The sequence below is a fragment of the Pseudophryne corroboree genome, chromosome 1 (assembly GCF_028390025.1).
Source record: "Pseudophryne corroboree isolate aPseCor3 chromosome 1, aPseCor3.hap2, whole genome shotgun sequence".
NCBI lineage: Eukaryota > Metazoa > Chordata > Amphibia > Anura > Myobatrachidae > Pseudophryne > Pseudophryne corroboree.
In genome coordinates, this window is record NC_086444.1 from 1,160,860,840 (window position 1) to 1,160,881,337 (window position 20,498).

General features: G+C 47.0%; 1 protein-coding gene across 2 annotated transcripts in view; it reads left to right on the top strand.

Moving 5' to 3' along the window:
• CTBP1 (C-terminal binding protein 1) overlaps window positions 1-20,498 on the top strand; it is a 957,378-nt gene that overhangs the window by 378,624 nt on the left and 558,256 nt on the right. For both annotated transcript variants that reach the window (XM_063924924.1, XM_063924926.1), the window contains exon 3: window positions 4,940-5,038. In XM_063924924.1, coding sequence (XP_063780994.1) covers window positions 4,940-5,038 — 99 coding nt within the window. The remainder of the gene's footprint in view (window positions 1-4,939; window positions 5,039-20,498) is intronic.

The following is a 20,498-nucleotide window of genomic DNA, read 5'->3' on the forward strand; positions in this document are numbered from 1 at the left end:
AGACTTTTGTTAAGGGAGTGCTGCATATTCAGCCCCCTTTTGTGCCTCCAGTGGCACCTTGGGATCTCAACGTGGTGTTGGATTTCCTAAAGTCACATTGGTTTGAGCCACTGAAAACCGTGGATTTAAAATATCTCACGTGGAAAGTGGTCATGTTGTTGGCCTTGGCTTCGGCCAGGCGTGTTTCAGAATTGGCGGCTTTGTCATGTAAAAGCCCTTATCTGATTTTCCATATGGATAGGGCAGAATTGAGGACTCGTCCCCAGTTTCTCCCCAAAGTGGTATCAGCTTTTCATCTGAACCAACCTATCGTGGTGCCTGCGGCTACAAATGACTTGGAGGCTTCCAAGTTGTTGGATGTAGTCAGGGCCCTAAAAATTTATGTTTCCAGGACAGCTGGAGTCAGGAAGACTGACTCGCTCTTTATCCTGTATGCGCCCAACAAGTTGGGTGCACCTGCTTCTAAGCAGACTATTGCTCGCTGGATCTGTAGTACGATTCAGCTTGCACATTCTGCGGCTGGACTGCCGCATCCTAAATCAGTAAAAGCCCATTCCACGAGGAAAGTGGGCTCTTCTTGGGCGGCTGCCCGAGGGGTCTCGGCTCTTCAACTTTGCCGAGCTGCTACTTGGTCAGGGGCAAACACGTTTGCTAAATTCTACAAGTTTGATACCCTGGCTGAGGAGGACCTTGAGTTCTCTCATTCGGTGCTGCAGAGTCATCCGCACTCTCCCGCCCGTTTGGGAGCTTTGGTATAATCCCCATGGTCCTTACGGAGTCCCCAGCATCCACTTAGGACGTTAGAGAAAATAAGAATTTACTCACCGGTAATTCTATTTCTCATAGTCCGTAGTGGATGCTGGGCGCCCATCCCAAGTGCGGATTGTCTGCAATACTTGTATATAGTTATTGCTTAACTAAAGGGTTATTGTTGAGCTATCTGTTGAGAGGCTCAGTTGTTATCATGCTGTTAACTGGGTATTGTATCACGAGTTATACGGTGTGATTGGTGTGGCTGGTATGAGTCTTAACCCGGGATTCAAAATCCTTCCTAATTGTGTCAGCTCTTCCGGGCACAGTATCCTAACTGAGGTCTGGAGGAGGGTCTTAGTGGGAGGAGCCAGTGCACACCAGTAGTCTAAAGCTTTCTTTGTAGTTGTGCCCAGTCTCCTGCGGAGCCGCTAATCCCCATGGTCCTTACGGAGTCCCCAGCATCCACTACGGACTATGAGAAATAGAATTACCGGTGAGTAAATTCTTATTTTCACTATGCTACATGGTATCCGTTCGCATGGTCGACCATGTTATGGTCGACCACTATTTGTCGACATTGACATGGTCGACATGGACACATGGTCGACACATGAAAATGGTCGACACATGCAAAGGTCGACATGAGTTTTGAAACTTTTTTTTCTTTTGGGGAACTTTTCCATACTTTACGATCCACATGGACTACGATTGGAATGGTAATCTGTGCCGAGCGAAGCGGTAGCGGGAGCGAAGGCACCTTGCCCAAAGCATGGCGAGGGAAGCGAGCCATGCGAGGGGACGCGGTGCACTAATTGGGGTTCCCAGTCACTTTAGGCAAAAAACGACACCAAAAAGTAAAAAAACTCATGTCGACCTTTTCATGTGTCGACCATTTTCATGTGTCGACCATGTGCCCATGTCGACCATGTCAATGTCGACATATAGTGGTCGACCTAATGACTGTCGACCATAACATGGTCGACCATTCATACCGGAACCGTTACATTATCACTCCTTTCACTATTCTACATTATCACTCCTTTCCCTATGCTACATTATCACTCCTTTCACTATGCTACATTATCACTCCTTTCCCTATGCTACATTATCACTCCTTTCACTATGGTACATTATTACTTCATTCACTATGCTACATTATCACTCCATTCCCTACGCTACATTATCACTCCTTTCCCTATGCTACATTATCACTCATTTCCCTATGCTACATTATCACTCCTTTCACTGTGCTACATTATCACTCCTTTCACTATGCTACATTATTACTTCATTCACTATGCTACATTATCACTCCATTCCCTACGCCACATTATCACTCCTTTCCCTATGCTACATTATCACTCCTTTCACTATGCTACATTATCACTCCTTTCACTATGCTACATTATCACTCCTTTCACTATGCTACATTATCACTCCTTTTACTACACAAATGCAAATTGGAATTGTACAATTAACTGGTAGTTTATGAGGCTTTCCTGAGTTTCCTCCTATACAGGTGTATTTTACCTTAACTGCCAGGTATACATTGCATCATAGAACACTTCCACAGCGAGCCACATCACTCAGAAGATATCACTACACTCCAAGGTCCATAGTTATTACTAGTATTTTGTACCTACGCAAAATGCATAAAAAAATTGGGACTCCATAGGTAACTGTAGCTGTTGTGCCTGTCATTGTCATCTTTATTTCTACAGTATCTCATTAGTCTAGTGACAGTCTCGCACTGCCCTCTCTTTACCGTCTCCCTCCCTCCTCTCCCCAGCTCTCTTTCACTTCTATCTGGCTTTCTCCGTCTCCCTCCATCCGACTCTCTTCCCAATTCCACATTGTAACAACGCTCCACAACTACTTTGTAGTACCCTATAAATAGAATAATACAATTTCATTGTTTCAGATCTTCAAACAGAATTGAATATAAGACAAAGATACCCTGAGTAACCCCTGACACATACTTCCCTACCCTCCCAGAAGCTGCGGGAAGCTCCCGATATTTGGAGCAGCCCCCCGCAGCCCCAGAAGGGTAGGCGACTCTCCTGCATCCTGGATGGTGTAAAAATCACCGGCAATCGCGGGGCCGTTGGAAGGAGTGGGGCTAAATGGCTGAAATAAGCAATATAGCTCCGCCCCTCACTGCGAACTCTCGAATCGTGGGTGTTTTCCTGAGTTGGGGGCAGGCCTTAAGCTCTGCCCTTCTCTGTAGTCCCGCGAATTGTGGGTGTTTCCTAGTGCTGGGGGCAGGGCCTAATGATGAGTCAGTAAGGCCCCACCCCCTGAAGTGACACGTTGCTTCTCCCGGAAAGGAGAATGAAAAACTCTGTAAGTATGCTCTGACACAGTTTTTAAATTATAATTACGTTTACTGAAGGAAAAAAAATACCCTCTGGCACTGTGTCATATAATAATTACCCCCTTACCCTTTATGACCCATGGTGTGCATCCGGTGTATCCCAGTGATGACACTGGTAAAGTAGAAGATTGATGCCATAAGTAACCACCCAAAAAATATGGTTTGGTCATTTTGACGATTGGACTTTCGGCCTATTGGACGATTTGCTAGCATTGTACAGTAGCTCGTACACCAAAACATTGCATTTCCTTCTACTTCGATATTTGGATACTCTAGCAACTCCAATTACTGTTCGCATAACGATTTTGCCAAAGTTTAAATGGACAAGGGATCATAAAGGGTTAAGCTGGATACACACTTGTCCAGTGCCCCGGAGATCAGACCCACCCATATCCCTTTCTGAGTGAAAAAGCAAGATGGGGTGACTGTGATTAAAGTAAGTTAAGGGGCTGACGGGGTAAGTATGGGATTTGATGTATGATAACTTGTTCATATCCCAGGATGTTTCTCTGGAGCACTCTGATTGGTGCTCCGGCCAGTAGATGGACTGGCCACACCCAGTGATACTCATGAATATGTATAGCTGTCCAGCAGATTACTACCGTCAGACACACACGTCAGAGATGAAACTATCCACCTATAAAAGATATTTCATGTAGCATATGAATATTTATTTGTTGTGTGTTCACATATTTACCTAATGCATTTATATACTGCAAGCTTAGTATGTATCTGTCAGATCTGGCTTCCCTTGTAAATACATGTTTTTGATTGCCCTCCATTCCCTTGAACAGAACTTTGGCGGGGGGTTCTTCCCTTAGACCTCCACCACGTCTATGATGCAGCAATTCCCAATGCTTACTTGTAGCCAGAGCCACTGCTGCTCACCTTCAGTACTGCTCGGTGTCTCCATAAGAGAGACGTGCAGGGCTGCCATCAGAAATTGTAAAGCCCGGGATTGACAAACGAGACAGGGCCCCTCCCTCCCAAAAAATAGATTCTGCCGCAATGCTCCACCCTTATGTCATACATTGTGACATTACATATAGGTGGAGTGTGGTGGACCTACAGGAACGGTTCACAGAGAGCTGATGCGCCGATAAGGCTTGTTTTAAAAAGTCCTCCCTGCGCATCAGACTGCTGTTGATTCACAGACTGGTACAGCTCTACAGGTATTGGCGGTAGGAGCCAGGGGTGGGCCCCCTCTCTGTAAGGGCCCGGGACACTAGTCCCCACAGTCCCCCCCTGTTGGCTGCCCTGGAGACGTGCACAAAACGTCTGTCAGCATTCTCACTGCAGGAAAGATGCACGTTAAGGACGCCCTGTAAGATGCATCATAATTTGGGGTGCATGTATCTACGAAAATACCTGCCTTACAGGAGGATGGGCTCAGTTTTTGTGTTGATGATGATGATGATGATGACGATTCTTACATGTACACAGTTATCAATGAGTGATAAAACTCAATGTGAATGATAAAACTCGTTGCACGTGATAAATGGTGCTCCAGCCAATCAGCTCCCAACTGTCATTTTTCAAACACATGACAGGAGCTGATTGGCTGGAGCACCAGTTATCATACACAACAAGTTTTATCATTCACTATGAGTTTTATCACTCATTCATTATTGGGCCCCTGAATATAATACTTAATGTATCCTAAGCTGCCTTGGAAACGTAAGTGTTATGGTGTATATCTGCGCTACGGCAAATTGTTGACTTATCTCGGTAAGCTATTGAGGGGTTAATAAACTGCAGTCACACTTCATGCCAATGTACACCATGTATCTCACGCGCTATTCTTTATTACAGCACCCTACCCGTTAGCCTGGAGGGCACAACATGCTCTTGCTCCTTCATCTGGCAGCAACACAACCCCTTGGTCAGTGATGCGAAGCTCGCCCGAGGCAGGTAAGCCGCAGATGCCTATTATACTGTTACATCCTACTTTCTTTAGCTGTGATGATGCCTTTAGTATTGATATTGGGTGTTTCTTATACAGCAGTGATTTTTGTGCTATTGTATGCTGGATCTATTTGTTAAGCTTCCTTGGTATTGCCTACATGGTTATGACATAGGTGAACTTTCCAGTTTTCACCTGTTTATTCAGTCCAGCCTTGCCAACTCTTTGTGTTATGTTCTCGCACCTTCTAGCTCAGAACTGCTTGAAAGAACAGTGAACATCAGAGATGATTGACAGTTGTGTTGCGCTAAGACTTGTCACTTGTAGCAATGATGTAGGGTTGGCGGTCGTACAGTTAACCTATGCTCTATTAGGTTTTTATGTGTGTGATTTTATACTTTGAGTAGTATTGTTTATCATTACCTTTGATAATAATCCATTTGAAGCTCCTAACTCTAATTGAAGATTTCCAGCATACATGTGCTATTCTCCTACAAATGATTATCTCCTTTCAAAATCTCTCTGGAGGGCCAACAACAATGTCCACCATACTTAGCCTGTCTGTGGAGGCTCATAGCTCTCAGCTTGTCCTGTGATGCCAGAGGAGAGGAGAAGAATGATGTCACAGGGCCTGATTCAGGTCACGTTGCATTGGCAGAGCATGCCACAATGTACCAATGTTTGGTACTTTGCACTTGCGCCGGACCCGGACTGCGCTACGGGTCTGTGACATCGGTTGCAGTATGGGGTGAGACTGTCAGTGATAGACAGTCGGATGACCTTGGGGGGTAGGGGGATGGGTTGTTGGCAACACCTCCTGCTGCATTACCATATTAGAGCAATCGCTGCTGTTTCATGGTAAGGGGCGCTTCAAAGCCTCTCTGCTCAATACATAATGTGCCATGTGACTGTGGTTGCCATGGTAATCCAGATTTCTAAATAATTGATAGCAGACTGAAGGGAAAAAATAAAAGGACAAAAAACCCTATTCCACTGAGGAGTTCCTCTGGTGAGCGGGAAGGGGGAGGAGTCTGCATGGGTGTTGGACACGGGCCCTCTACTCTATTGATCCACCCCTGCTAAAGGTATTATTTGAATTAATTCTATTTTTATATCGTTCTTCCCCACCTTGTAGATGATATACACCAACATTTCTTTTACCTCTTGAGCATATTTCAAATATTAAAAGTGCTGTTGAAACACTGTGTGAAATAAATACTTGGAAAAGCGTTGCTGCTAAGGGTATGAATTATTAATGCTAAACACTATTTTGAAATGATATAAATTAGATAAATAATAAATTACTTTCAATTATACAGCTGAAATTAAATCTGAATAAATGAATCAGACGCCAGCACTGAAAATGTCAGTGTAAAACCTGCTTTCTGCCAGTCACTGAGAATGCCATAATTATCTCTGAGCTGGGGTATAGCGTGCTGTGCAGACGCCTGTTGGCAGCCGTCAATGGGAACAGTACAGTCATGTCACTGGGCCCGTTGCTGCTCATGTTTATTTCAGCTTGTTTGTGTCTTTAACTGTACATTGCCTTTTTGCTAAGCTGCTGTCACTGCTCTTCAGCTGACGTGTGCGCTCCTCAGACCTGCATCAGAGCGAAGTGACTGCGGCTCACCGGTAACAGCAATCGCCAGATGTGCACAGGAAGCTCTGTAGCTGGCTGGGACAGGGTGGGGTGCTGAGTATCCGGCCAGACTGTCTGCAGTAACCATTTCAACATGCATAATGTCGATACTACAATGAATGTTGGCATGGTTCAACATGTCGACATGTCTAGAATGTCAACATGTTCACAATGTCAACATCTGAAATGTCAACCATGAGGGTGCAGATGGAGAGGGTTAGGGTGCGCGGAGGGGAGATGGGGTAGTTAGGGATAGGCCCTATTGGGAGGGTTAGGCTTACAGGAACACTGCCACACGTGACTGTTGGTGAACATAAAGAACATGCTGGAGCCTCGGCTGCTCCCGAAAGAAAGTAAGAAGAAACCACACCAGCAAGAAAGGTTTGTCACGTTCATCATGGTAACATTCTCCTTTCTTCCTGATTACAACTGTTGGCCAGTCATACCGCACCTGGCTGCTTGTCTGTCATTGATACTTACCAGCAGGTCTGGATTCAATACAGGGTGGTCGTCCAGGCCCCCCCCCCCCCCCCCCACACACACACACACACTGCGGCAAATATTGGCTCGGTCCACTCTACCCCTACCTGGCTGGCTCCTGGCAGTAGGGCACTGCAGCACCATGATTCGTAAGTGGTAAGGGGGCGGGGACTAATGCTGTGAAGTGCCCATCCCCATCAGAGACCTGTGTTGAAGTCTAGCCAGGCTAAAACAGGTAGTGTCTCTCCACTCGCTACCCCTCTCTCTCTCTCTCTCTCTCTCTTTATATCTCTCCCCTCTCTCTCTCTTGCACCCCTCTCCCTCTCTTTGTCTCACCCTCTTTCCCTGGCGCGCTCTATCTCTCACTCGCTTCCTGACGCCCTCTATCTCCATGTGGGGCTTTCTCTCTCTCCCCCTGACTCCCTCCCTCTCTCTCCCGCTCACTCCCCCTACCTCTCTCCCCTCTCTCTCTTGCACCCCTCTCACTCTCCCTCTCTTTGTCTCTCCTTCATTCTCACCCTGACACTCTCTCCCTCTATCTTGCTCCCCTCTCTCTGTGTCTCCCTCCCTCTCTCTCCCAATCGCTCCCACTCCCTCTCTCTCTCTCTTTTGATTCACTCTCTCTCCCTCTCTATCCCTCTTTCTCTCCCTGAAAGCTTTCTCTCTCTCTCTCTCTCTCTCTCTCCAACACATTCTCTCTCCTGCTCGCTCCCCCTCCCTCTTACTGTCTCTCCTCTCTCACTCTTTCTCTCGCTGACACTCTCTCTCTCTCTCTCTCTCTCTTGCTCCCTTCTCTTTTTCTTCCTGACACCCTCTGTCTCTCTCCACACTCTCATCCTTCCCCATCACCCTCTCTCTCTTATGCCTCTCTCTGTCTCCCCTCTCTTTTCTCCTCTCTCTCCCTGACACTGCCACCACCGCTGACTCTGCCATACCCCCTGCCTCTACCCTAGCCCCCTGAACATGTATTTGTAAAAAAAATCAAAGATAAACTTATGTCCAACAGTGGGGACTGAGCATTGGTCTTCTCCCCCAATTGCTCTTTAGTACTTTTAGGTGATACTTAAATAATGTGAAAAGGTTGGGAAAGCACAATTTTTCACATTATTTTAGTAAAGACTAGCTGCAGTACCCGGCGTTGTCTGGGATTTTAAGAATGTCTGTTTACCAAAATAAATGTAAATATTAAACACACAGTATAAATAACATTGTAGATAGCTGAATACCCGTGTTCTGCTACGGGATGAGGATGGTAAATTAGAATGATAGTTGTTCGTTAATTTACGTTGGTTGAAGATCTAGTATATAGGCATATCTTGCTTCCCTGACCCACTTTGTGTAGTGGCCGGACCCCTTTTTGATCCCCAAGGAACCCTGCTCTTCCCACTATACATTAATTTAGTTGCCTCGGCCGTGTTTTAATACGCTCGTATGTAAAATTTCACGATCTTCGCTTGTAAACTGTGGATTTGTATAGAAAGACAGATGGACAGAAGTCAAATTTTCGCTGTTATATATTAGATAAGTACTTAGATAGATCCTCCTCCTCCAAACACTCCACAGTCATACCTCCCAACTGTCCCAATTTTCGCGGGACAGTCCCGTTTTTTGGGGGCTGTCCCACCCGCGGGCCGCAGTGTCCCGCGGTGGGGGGGGGGGCAGTTGGGAGGCTCTGTCTGTCGCTGCCCTGCTTAGCAGAGCAGCGGTGAATAGACGCTGTGCGCATGCGCACAGCGTCTATTCACTGAAGTCAGAGGGAGAGGAGGCATGCCAGCATGCCAGCATGCCCCCTCAGTGACGGAAATGGTGGCGTGGCTCGCGATCGTGGGTCCTCCCACGAAGCCACGCCCCTTTTCCTTAGGTCACACCCCTTTTTCGGGAGCGTGTGTCCCGCTTTATAAAGAAGAAATGTTGGGAGGTATGCACAGTTTCTTATATAGCACAGCACATTATGTATCTCCTGATATACTCTGTGCTGCTGGGGGACCGTGCTACTTCCACTATATAACTTTCAGTGTGTGGGTTCATGCTACCTCCATTCCCCTCCTCACATCATGTCATTGCCCCTGTCACATGCAGCCCTGTCATCACTGACATATCATGCATGTCCTGATATAGTCTGTGCTGCTGGCCCACCCCTAGGGGTGCTAGTGGTGTGTTACCCCCACAGTGTTTGTTCCCAGAGTGTAAGTCATATATGTAGCAAGTTTGGTGTAAATTGCTTCGGCATTCCAGAGTTATGCTGTCTGCTGAAAAACTCTGTGCTGCTGCCTCAACCCTAGGGGTGCTAGGGGTGTCTTACCCCCACAGTGTTTGTTCCCAGCTTGTAAGTCATATGTGTACCAAGTTTTTTTGTAAATTGGTCTAGGCATTCTGGAGTTATGCTGTCTCCTGAAATACTCTGTGCTGCTGTTCCACCCCTAGGGGTGCTAGGGGTGTCTAACCCCCACAGAGTTTGTTCCCAGATTGTAAGTCAAATGTGTACCAAGTTTGGTGTAAATTGCTCCAGGCCTTCCCCAGTTTTGCTGTCTCCTGAAATACTCTGTGCTGCTGTCCCACCATTAGGAGTGCTAGGGGTGTCTAACCCCCAAAGAGTTTGTTCCAAGATTTCAAATCAGATGTGTACCAAGTTTGGTGTAAATTGCTCCAGACCTTCCACAGTTTTGCTGTCTGCTGACATACTCTGTGCTGCTGTCCCACCCCTAGGGGTGCTAGGGGTGTCTTCCCCCCACAATGTTTGTTGCCAGATTGTAAGGCATATGTGTACCACTTTCTGAGTACATTGCTCCAGCAATTCCGGAGTTATGCTGTCTCCTGATATACTCTGTGCTGCTGTCTGCCCCTCTAGGGGTGCTAGGGATTTCAAATTGTTTTAGTTGCCTCCGCCATGTTTTAATACGCTTGTATGTAGAATTTCATGATCTTCGCTTGTAAACTGTGGATTTGTATAGAAAGAGAGAAGGACAGAAGGACAAATTTTCATTTTTATGTATTAGATAATGTTGATAAATATGCCTGTAAAACTTTTTCTTAATAATTGATCAATTAAAATTAGACAACAATTGGTTGCACCAGTGTTCACCCCTGGAGCACTCAGTTGTTTTTAGTGTCCACAGAATTAATTGATTGCAGTCTATTTGTATAAACATTATTTCATTCATTTAAAAGTAAATATATCTGTCTGTGACAGGTCCTATAGTTTGTTACTGCATTTCAAAAGAAGAGCTTCATCGTGAAAATCAGAGAATAAGTATATGTGAGAAAAGATCTCTGAAAAGTACCAGATTCCTAAAGAGCATGGTCCATTGAAAAATAAATGGAGAGAGTATCATCATCATCATCATTATAATTTATTTGTGGAATGCCACAAATTTAACAGTGCTTGATGGTGAGTGTAAAGAAGTTCAGTTAAATAAGTAAAATATATATAAAAAAAAAATGATGTCTATCCATTATATGTACAACCAGCAGCAGTAACCTATTAGACCCTGCAAAACAAAATGTGGATGGTTCTGCACTTATTAAAAACTTATCGTGGTAGAACAGACATGCAAGACACTTTTATAATAATAAATAAATAAATAAATATTTAATTTCTAAAATGTCTGGCTCCTCGAAGATAAAAATGCATATATAAAAATCTCAATAATTGTTTCATCCGTATCTAAAAACAATGCATTCAGCAGTAATTATATCACTGTTCACTGTAGGTCCACATCCAAATAGATACAAGTAGGACTGGCAGATAAAACATTAGTTGCTCAGTCTGACTGTGTGAGGATCCACATTAAAATGGACCTTTCACAATGTATGTTCAGTCTGATTTCATAGCTCCTAATTCTCATCGGCATCTAGATGTTGACTGAGCGGAAGATGGGAGATGATGCTGCAGCTGTATTGCTGTTTGGCCGCTTATAGTAAGTCCGAGTTCTTATATTGTAGCGAAACTAGTCAGAGACTGAAGGTGACACTTGCTACTGCTCTGTATCCACAGTCCAGTCACTGCGCTGAGCAGGGCCGTAACTAGGTGTGTGCGGAGGGAGCACCGCACATAGCGCTGCAGGGTAGGGGGCGCTGTTGGCAGCACTTGTCAGTTATCTGTTTTAATTACTTTCACTTGCAGCTTCCCTCCTTTTTGAAGCCCAGCATCTCCTGACCGTCCCTGTCTCCTAACTTGACCCCTTCTGTTGCTAATACCTATACACCATTAATGAACTTAACTTGAGATTTCTTTGTTATTCAGTCACACTGTCCTTTATTACATTTAAGATGCTGACATACCTGGGATTCTAACCCATTGCCTGTGGTATTGCAGTCAGACAAGTTATTCATTGAGCCATCTGTCTTTACATAGAAAGGTAGATCATTCTAAGCTATATAATTCTAACTATTTGAAGCTTACCTTGTACTTTGTGAATAAATGATCAGCATTGCAGCTGAGCAGATCTATGTAGTGTGTCTCTGCAAGGGATTGGATGTGTGGCTGCACACTACATAGATCTGCCCAATTGTAATGCTTATTAGTTATTTACAAAGTACCAGTAGCTTCTTATAGTGTTCATAGTTTTTATGCAGGATCAAATAGCTCAGCAAGTATGGTGTTTGATTAGAATTAAACAGAATATAGGTTTGAATCCTGGGTATGGCAGTATATTGAAATATGTCATGTAATAAAGGGTATTGTAACTGAATACAATGAGCTCTCAAGTGAAGTGCATGAATGTGGTATAAAGAGGATTTGTGTCCAAATCCATTTTCTTGCAGTGTTCTATAAATGTGGGAGAGGGCATCATAGCATGGGCTTTCTCTGGGATCAATGGTGTCATGCCCCTTCCCCACGAGGCATGCGCCTTATGTCCCTATTGGAAAAATGGGGGGGGGGGGGGGGGGGCGCCAATTCTCTCTCTGGCACAGGGCACCAAAAAGTCTAGTTACGGCTCTGGCGCTGAGCTGCGGCGGACCTGCAGTGACACCAGCTACTGCTCTGTATCTACAGTCCAGTCACTGTGCTGAGCCGCGGCTGTAGCGGACCTCGGGTATGTGCGGGAGCTGCGGCAATAAGGTGCTGGCGGGGGGTCCACGGGGGATGGGGGCAGCCAGAGGGGAAATGCAGGAGTGATAGCGCTGTATGTAAATGCAGTAGGAGGCGTCTATTACATGCAGATGCCTCCTGCTGCAATAATGATACGACCTGCGTCCTAGGATGCAGCATCAGATCAAAGCATCCACGATTGAGCGGCTTACAGCAACCATGGTACCACCCGTTGAAGTGGCCAGGAAATCTCTATCCTACGACGGAGATCCCTGGCCTCTTCCCACCCCCTAAACAGCAAACAGAGCCTGTCACTGCCCCCTCCCCGTCCCCGAAACGCCATCAGACTGTCAATCAATGACAGTCTGATGCCAGCCTGCATCCTAAGCCAACGGAACAATTCACGAACGCACAGAATGGGTCTTGCGCATGAGCAAAGTACCTTAGGTGTAACCGCAGCTGACTCAGAGTCAGGCCTATTGAGTGGTGAAGGACCAGCTTGTGGGAGCTTTCAGTTTTAAGTGCTTCTTTTTTCCGATCCGCTATGTTTGATCATTTTGTCGCAGTAAATTAAGCAAATAGGTCCATAGGATGTAAGCCTCTCAGCCTAACATCATGACGATTCAGTGCAGTTCACATTGTTTGACATTTCACAACATTCGGTACAGACGTGGCATAGAATACCCCAATAATTGCTCCAGAAGACTTGATACCCTTTGGGTATACAGTATCCGATATAACATCCAGTAACATGTGGACGGACGGAAAGACAAATAGACAGACAACAACTCAATAATAAATTGGCTGTATTAACCCTCAATTTAAAACTTTCCAACACCACTATCATCACATTGCAACTGCACCCCTATAATTCACAGTGTAAGGGATCAGTTCAGTTATCCGCATATTGAGGATGCAATGTTCCAGAGCGTGAACCCTGTGAGAAGCCTATATCAACAATTTCTCTATGCTGCCATGAAACTTGGAGCTATAGCCATGTTCTTGGGGGTGTTATATATGGTAAATAGCCGCACATCCCTGCATTGTGGCACATCGCACCCGCAATTCCAGGTTACTGAATGAAGTCCTAAGTGTAACTGTCACTGTGCCATCAATGCATCTTCACACTGCAATTCCTTATTTCACAAAATGTCTAGTATAACATATTTATCACAACACAACACCAAAGTAAAAAGAATACAGGACAAAAAAAAATGCCCTCCCACGCACAATAAGACTCGCCTCTAGTCTCCAAACCTTTAAACGTTCCCTGAAAACTCACCTCTTCAGACAAGCCTATCAAATTCCAGACCCACCCACATAACCTTCAGTGCTTCCCTATCCAATTACATCCTCTCTGTACAGTACACATAACATCACATATCTTGTCTCTCTTTACTCTCACACCCTCCTGACACTTGGCCAACATTGCGGGGTGATCATATCATACAACCCATTAAGAACCTAGCAATCTGGTGGACCATTATGCAATAGGTAGCATCAATCCTTGTGTATCTATGCCTATTTCCCTATAGATTGTAAGCTTGTGAGCAGGGCCTTCCTACCTCTATGTCTGTCTGTTTTTACCCAGTTTTGTTCTATTACTGTTGTTCTAATTGTGAAGCGCAACGGAATATGCTGCGCTATATAAAAAACTGTTAATAAATAAATAAATAATAAAATATCAGTTTAACCACACGAACATTACAAAAATGGAACACAAACTTGTTTCACTCTTACCCGAAAAGCAACTAAGTAAACGTTCTTGGAACAGAACACTGGTCTGTCTAGTTTGGTGGGTAGGAAGCAGTGCGAGAGGAGGAGTAAGAGAGGTAGTTATGGAAGGGGAGGAGAGGTGTAGGTCTGAGGTGGAGCACAGAGGTCACGCTGCATATATTTCATGATGAGGTTAATGCTGTATAGAGGGGAAGCGTTGGTGAGAGTTTTGTAGGTGAGGGTAAGCTGCTTGAATTGAATTATGGAGGGACTTGCAGACTGGTGCAAACGGAAGAGGAACTACAGAAGAGGGAGCGTCGTTTCGCTGCTGCGTGTAGGACAAGCTGCGATCTGTAGCCCATCGGCTACAATGGTAATGCCATCCATTCCAGAGCTCCGCATTCCAGAGCTTGGTAAATCTCACAATAGCTCAGTCCCCATAGAAACCTATGAGGGCTGAAGTTGGGATGCCTACATTTTGCCGGAAACCCCCGGAAATGTCTGTTTTCCAATTTCCAGTAAAATTAGTTTTATAGATATGCCCAATAGTCGGCAAAGTCCTAGTGATAAAGATGGTTATTACTGATAATAAATACGACACTGTAACAGAAGTGTTATCTCTTTATAAAAAATGCAGAATTGTCAAACCCTATTTGCCGTTGCTTGGTCCTGCTGCTGGCAGAGTAATTGCATCATCACATCACATGGACTTTGCTGAGGCTGGTGTTTGCTGCACTGATATGCAGGAACAGGCCGTTCTGCAGACTCTACTTCTTTTAAAATGACTTCTGCTTCTAGCAACACATTTAAAATGAATTGTTTTAATCCATGTTCCGGCTTGATTAGTGCAGAGTCCGTAATATTGCTACTTTACAGGTATAGCTGTAAAAGCTCACGAACCATACTGGCACCTGTATACATAATACATGATACATACGCACCTTCCAGCTGAGGTTACTTAGGCGGGACAGTCATTGCAGCCTCATAATAATTACCAGGATGCAACTTCAGAACCTAACCAACATATGAATATATTCGTTACATATCTTGCAGATGTAATCACATGTAGTCACTAGTCCCATGGACACAATTTTCACCTACTGGAGTTGGGTATGTTTTGACGATATGAGAATGTCGACTTGGTCTTAGTGTCGGCAAAAGCCACGTCAACAGCAATGAAATGTTGACGTGATTAGAATTTCAACAAAACTGTGTAAGTTGGTGCCTGCGGTGCAGGTCACTAACAGGGGCGGCTGCGCTAGGCAGCCCTGAAAAGAGCTTTTTAAGAAGACTTCAAGGGCCGCAGCACTTTTTATGTCATTCTGACATTCTGTGCTGCGGCTCCATCACCTCCCTCAGGGGCGCTGCATACTCCCGCGGCCTGGTTCCCGGGTACTTGCAGCGGTGACGCACCGGTTTCTAGGCACACCACCGCTGCTGCTCTCCTGGATCGTGTGGCTGCATGACAGGGAGGAGGTAAGAGGGTACCCCATGTGGGACCCGCCGGTAAATCATGATCCGGTCGCCATCCCAGGAGACGGACCGCGCCGCTGGCGTGGACACTGTGGCCATACACTATATCCACCAGGGCAGGGAGCACAGGTCGGATTTACTAAAATCCGTTTAATATAGGCTCCATAGTACCCGGTGGTGAAGTCCAGCAGAGGGGATAAGGCGCTGACCTGTAGCTCCACCCCCAGCTCCGGGCGCCATCTACTGCTGGTTTTCCCGCCCTGGAGCTGCATCTCTCTCCCTCACTCCTTGAAGAGATTACATAGCTGGGCTGATCTCCGGGACTGCTGGGCACTGTCTCCTCTGTAAAACCGCCTGTATCATCAGCGCTGTGCATTTACAGACACTTAAGTATTCTACATGTCATTTTAGACAGTGTTAGTTAAGAACAAGTGTACTGCTATATGAATATTTAGTACAAGTATTCTGTGATATACACCCAGTGTTTACTGTGCATTGTTAAAGCTGTATACACAGGCCCGGCGCTACCCACTCAGCAAAGGGATGCAGTGCAGGGAGCAGGGCCGGTGCAAGGTCTCACTGCACCCTAGGCAAAGCCTCAACTTGGTGCCCCCTAACCTGCAACCCTCCTGCAAGAGGTGCATCAGAGCTATGAGGAGCCGCCACGGGGGTGCACCTCAGGAGCCATAGTAACATCCGCTTCCTGTGTGCCTTCATGTGACTTGATGTTACACGTGTCGGCACAGAGGAAGCGCTGAGGCACTGTGTGTGTTACAGCCTGATAGTGGTGGCTGCACCTGATTAGACCCTCAGCAGCAGGCAGCACAGTGTAAAAGGAGGAGGCCGCATACAGAGACATCATTCAGTTTTTTGCTAGATTAATTCAGTGTCACCCTCCAGAGGCTGGCGCCCCCAGGCAGCCGCCTAAAGCTGCCTAATGGTAAAGCCGGCCCTGGCAGGGAGGCGCTGTGCTGGATAGGCGCTTTCCCTGCTCTGCATCCCTGTGCTGAGGTCCCTGCTGCTGCCGGCTGCTGCTGCGCTTGTCACACTAAAGACACAGGCAGCGGCACCGACAGCTTGAAGAGTCCGCACCCGCTCTCCCTTCAGCAGTGTTGTGGATGGGAAAAGGGGGTGGGGCTAAACAATAGGAGGGGTGGAGCTACACGAGTCAGAGGGGTTGGAGCTACATGGGGACCAGGCTGCTGTGTGTGAAAAGAGAGAGGATGCTGCTCCTGATCTGGCCAGACAGACTTAGGTGAGTGGAGGGAAAGAGAGAGTGAACGAGAGAAAGTGTGTGTGTGTGTGTGTGTGTGTGTGTGTGTGTGTGTGTGTGTGTGTGTGTGTGTGTAATTATGGCGCTACTATTGGGGATATTATGTATAACTACTACTAGGGGCACTATATTTCTAAGTGGCGCAACTACTGGGGGCACTGTGTACAGGAAGCAAAACTACTGGGGGCACTGTGTATAAGCAGCACAACTACTGGGGGCACTGTGTATAAGCAGCACAACTACTGGGGGCACTGTGTATAAGCAGCACAACTACTGGGGGCACTGTGTATAAGCAGCACAACTACTGGGGGCACTGTGTATAAGCAGCACAACTACTGGGGGCACTGTGTATAAGTAGCACAACTACTGGGGGCACTGTGTATAGGAAGCACAACTACTGGGGGCACTGTGTATAAGCAGCACAACTACTGGGGGCACTGTGTATAAGCAGCACAACTACTGGGGGCACTGTGTATAAGTAGCACAACTACTGGGGGCACTGTGTATAAGTAGCACAACTACTGGGGGCACTGTGTATAGGAAGCACAACTACTGGGGGCACTGTGTATAAGTAGCACAACTACTGGGGGCACTGTGTATAGGAAGCACAACTACTGGGGGCACTGTGTATAAGTAGCACAACTACCCGGGACACTGTGTATAGGAAGCACAACTACTGGGGGCACTGTGTATAAGCAGCACAACTACTGAGGGTAAGCAACGCTACTACTGGAGGCACTGCTACTGGGAACGCGCCTACTGAGGGCACTATGTGCGTCAGCGGCGCTACTACTGGGGACACTATGCGTGTCAGCGGCGCTACTACTGGGGGCACTATGCGTGTCAGCGGTGCTACTACTGGGAGAACTATGCGTGTAATCGGGGCCACTACTGGGGGCACTATGTGTATAAGCAGCGCTACTACTGGGAGAACTATGCGTGTAATCGGGGCCACTACTGGGGGCACTATGTGTATAAGCAGTGCTACTACTGTGGGCACTATGCGTGTAATCGGAGCTACTACTGGGGGCACTATGCGTATAAGCAGTGCTACTACTGTGGGCACTATGCGTGTAATTGGAGCTACTACTGGGGGCACTATGCGTATAAGCGGCGCTACTGTGTGCGGTGTAATGTGAATAGGATTGTGCTACTGTGTGAAGTAATTTGAAATGGGGGTACTATTGTGTGGCCAGGCCCCTTTCTTGTGAGACCACATATCTTTTTTTTGCTGCGTGCTGTCCCTCTGTAAAGTATGGGAGGTCGCAAATTTATAATTTGCAGGGGGGCGCCGAACACCCTAGCACCAGCCCTGTGCATACATACATATCTATATGTAGATTTACTAGTCCAGTACAGTCTTATTGTTTATATGTAATAATTTATGCATTGTACCTGTGACAGTGTGTGCCTATAGCTGCTGTGTGGATTCTATTCTGTGTATCACACGTATTGCTATCACTATATTCTGTACCCTGGGGGGCTAAGTGCGTCAGGGTCTCATTTACACGGGTCAGACCCTTTCACACTACACTTTCAACCCGGGTTATTGCAGGGTTGGCTCCTTTTAACTCAACCCGGGTCAACAATTAAAACACCATGGATGTCATTTTAAATGGACTTTTTTGGGCACAGAAAGATGAGGTGTTAGAAGGGGACAAAAGGAGAGGGTGGGGACAGCTCACCACATTGCAGGAATCATGACTGACAGAGCTATGTTTTTATACAGAAGTGCAACTTTAACCCCTTCAGTGGCGATTTCTCAATTTAAACACACACCCTGGGGGGGGTGTTTTAAAATTGGCGTGGGACTGGTGGGAAAGGTGTAGGGTGGGCGAGTGGCAGGATGAAGTTATCGCCTGGTGATTCCCCAAGGACCCTACCCGTGGGGATCGCCAGCCCCAGCGCTGATTTGCAGCCACCTTGTGGCGCCCGGGAATCAGCATAAGCAATTATACAGCTAAGCCCATCCCCCGGCCAATAGGAGTCCTGAGGGCGGGCTTAACTCCACTGATGTCACCAGGGAATCAGCAGGTAGTATGCATGAAAATCTTCCGGGGCTGCCAGCACTGTCAGTGCTGGCAACCCCGGAAGATTTCCGGGCATACCACCGAAGGGGTTAACTGTTCCAGTAACATACCTCCCAACTGTCCTGTTTTTTTTGGGCTGTCCCGCTGTCCCACCCATGGCCCGCAGTGTCCCACGGTGGAAGGGAAGGGGGGAGCAGCTGGGAGGCTCTTGTCACTGCTGCTCTGCTTAGCAGAACAGCGGTGAATAGAAGCGGTGCGCACAGTGTCTATTCACAGGTGACAGAGGTGGCATGCCAGCAGCTCAGAGAGTGATGGACATGCCCACTCAGTGATGGAACAAGGGGGTGTGACTCGTCATTGCGGTTCTGCCCCCTTTCATATAGGCTATGCCCCCTTTCCGGGCACACGCGCATTTAGCACTCGTAAAGGTTCCTCTTTGTACTTTTAATAAGTTGGGGGGCTTACAGAAAGCTGCCTAGCAATCTCTGCCTCACCCCTAATTGTTAATGCTCTCTGTTCTCTCCTGTGTAGCAGGGCTCAGGCTGCTGACATCATCAAGGCACACAAAGAAGCCAATCAGCACTTTTACATGAATGCAGGGTTGAATAACTCGGGTTGGCACTTTAGAGTGCACATTGACCTGGGTCCAACCCGTGTATAACACTGCTTCTATACCGGGTTAAAATGCAGGGTTACTCGACCCGGGATATTCAAAAGTGGTGCTTTTAGACTGCACCTCCACCCGGGCCGAGCTGGCTTGACTCGGCAATATCCCAGGGTATATATTGCGGTGTGAAAGGGGTATTACCTACTATCCCAGAAGTTGCGAAGACTCGCAGTTTTTCGGGTATTCCCCTACACCACCGCAAGAGTGGGTATGCCTCCTTCATCCCACCCGCTATCTCATGAAGCAGGCAGGATTGGGATATAATGCCCCTTCCTCGAGGAACCACGATTCACAGAATTTACCATGATGGTGGCACCGAAGTGCCCACATGAGTGTTTGAGTAAGCAAGTTTGGTCTAATTTGACCAGCTACATGAGAGTCCAATTAGGAAATGTCACAAACTGAGGGCTGGTGCTGACCAGGGGGAAGCCTCAGTTGTAGGGGCTGAGGTATATGTGTACCTGGGAGGCAGTACAGGGTTCTTAGACAAGCAGGGAACCTTTAGAACAAATGCCCGAAGGCGTGACCAAGACAACGAAGGAAAGTTCAAAGGTTTATTAAACACAGTTCAGAGGAATACGGATGACTTGGTACAGGTAACAGGAATCACAGTTCAGAGAAATACTTGGGATCGATGGCGGAGCACCGATGGAGACTTGGGATCGATGGCGGAGCACCGATGGAGACTTGGGATCGATGGCGGAGCACCGATGGAGACTTGGGATCGATGGCGGAGCACCGATGGAGACTGGGGATCGATGGCGGAGCACCGATGGAGACTGGGGATCGATGGCGGAGCACCGATGGAGACTGGGGATCGATGGCGGAGCACCGATGGAGACTGGGGATCGATGGCGGAACACCGATGGTTACTGGCAGGGCAGAGCACCGCTGGAAGCTAGAAGCTGGAAGCCGGTCTCAGGTAACTGCCAGTCACAGGGAGCAATGTAGACACTGCAGAGTCAGGCTGTACAGCAGAGAAAGTCCATGGAAGAACTGCACACTGGAATCACTGAAGACAATTGAAGCACTGACCTCTTTCCACCCCAGGAACAAGATATTTATACCAGCTGGGAAACAGGGATTGGCTGGCTGATTAACCAGAGACCAGAGTGCAGCTGCTGGGTAATCAGGCTGAGAGCAGAGTGCAGCTGATAG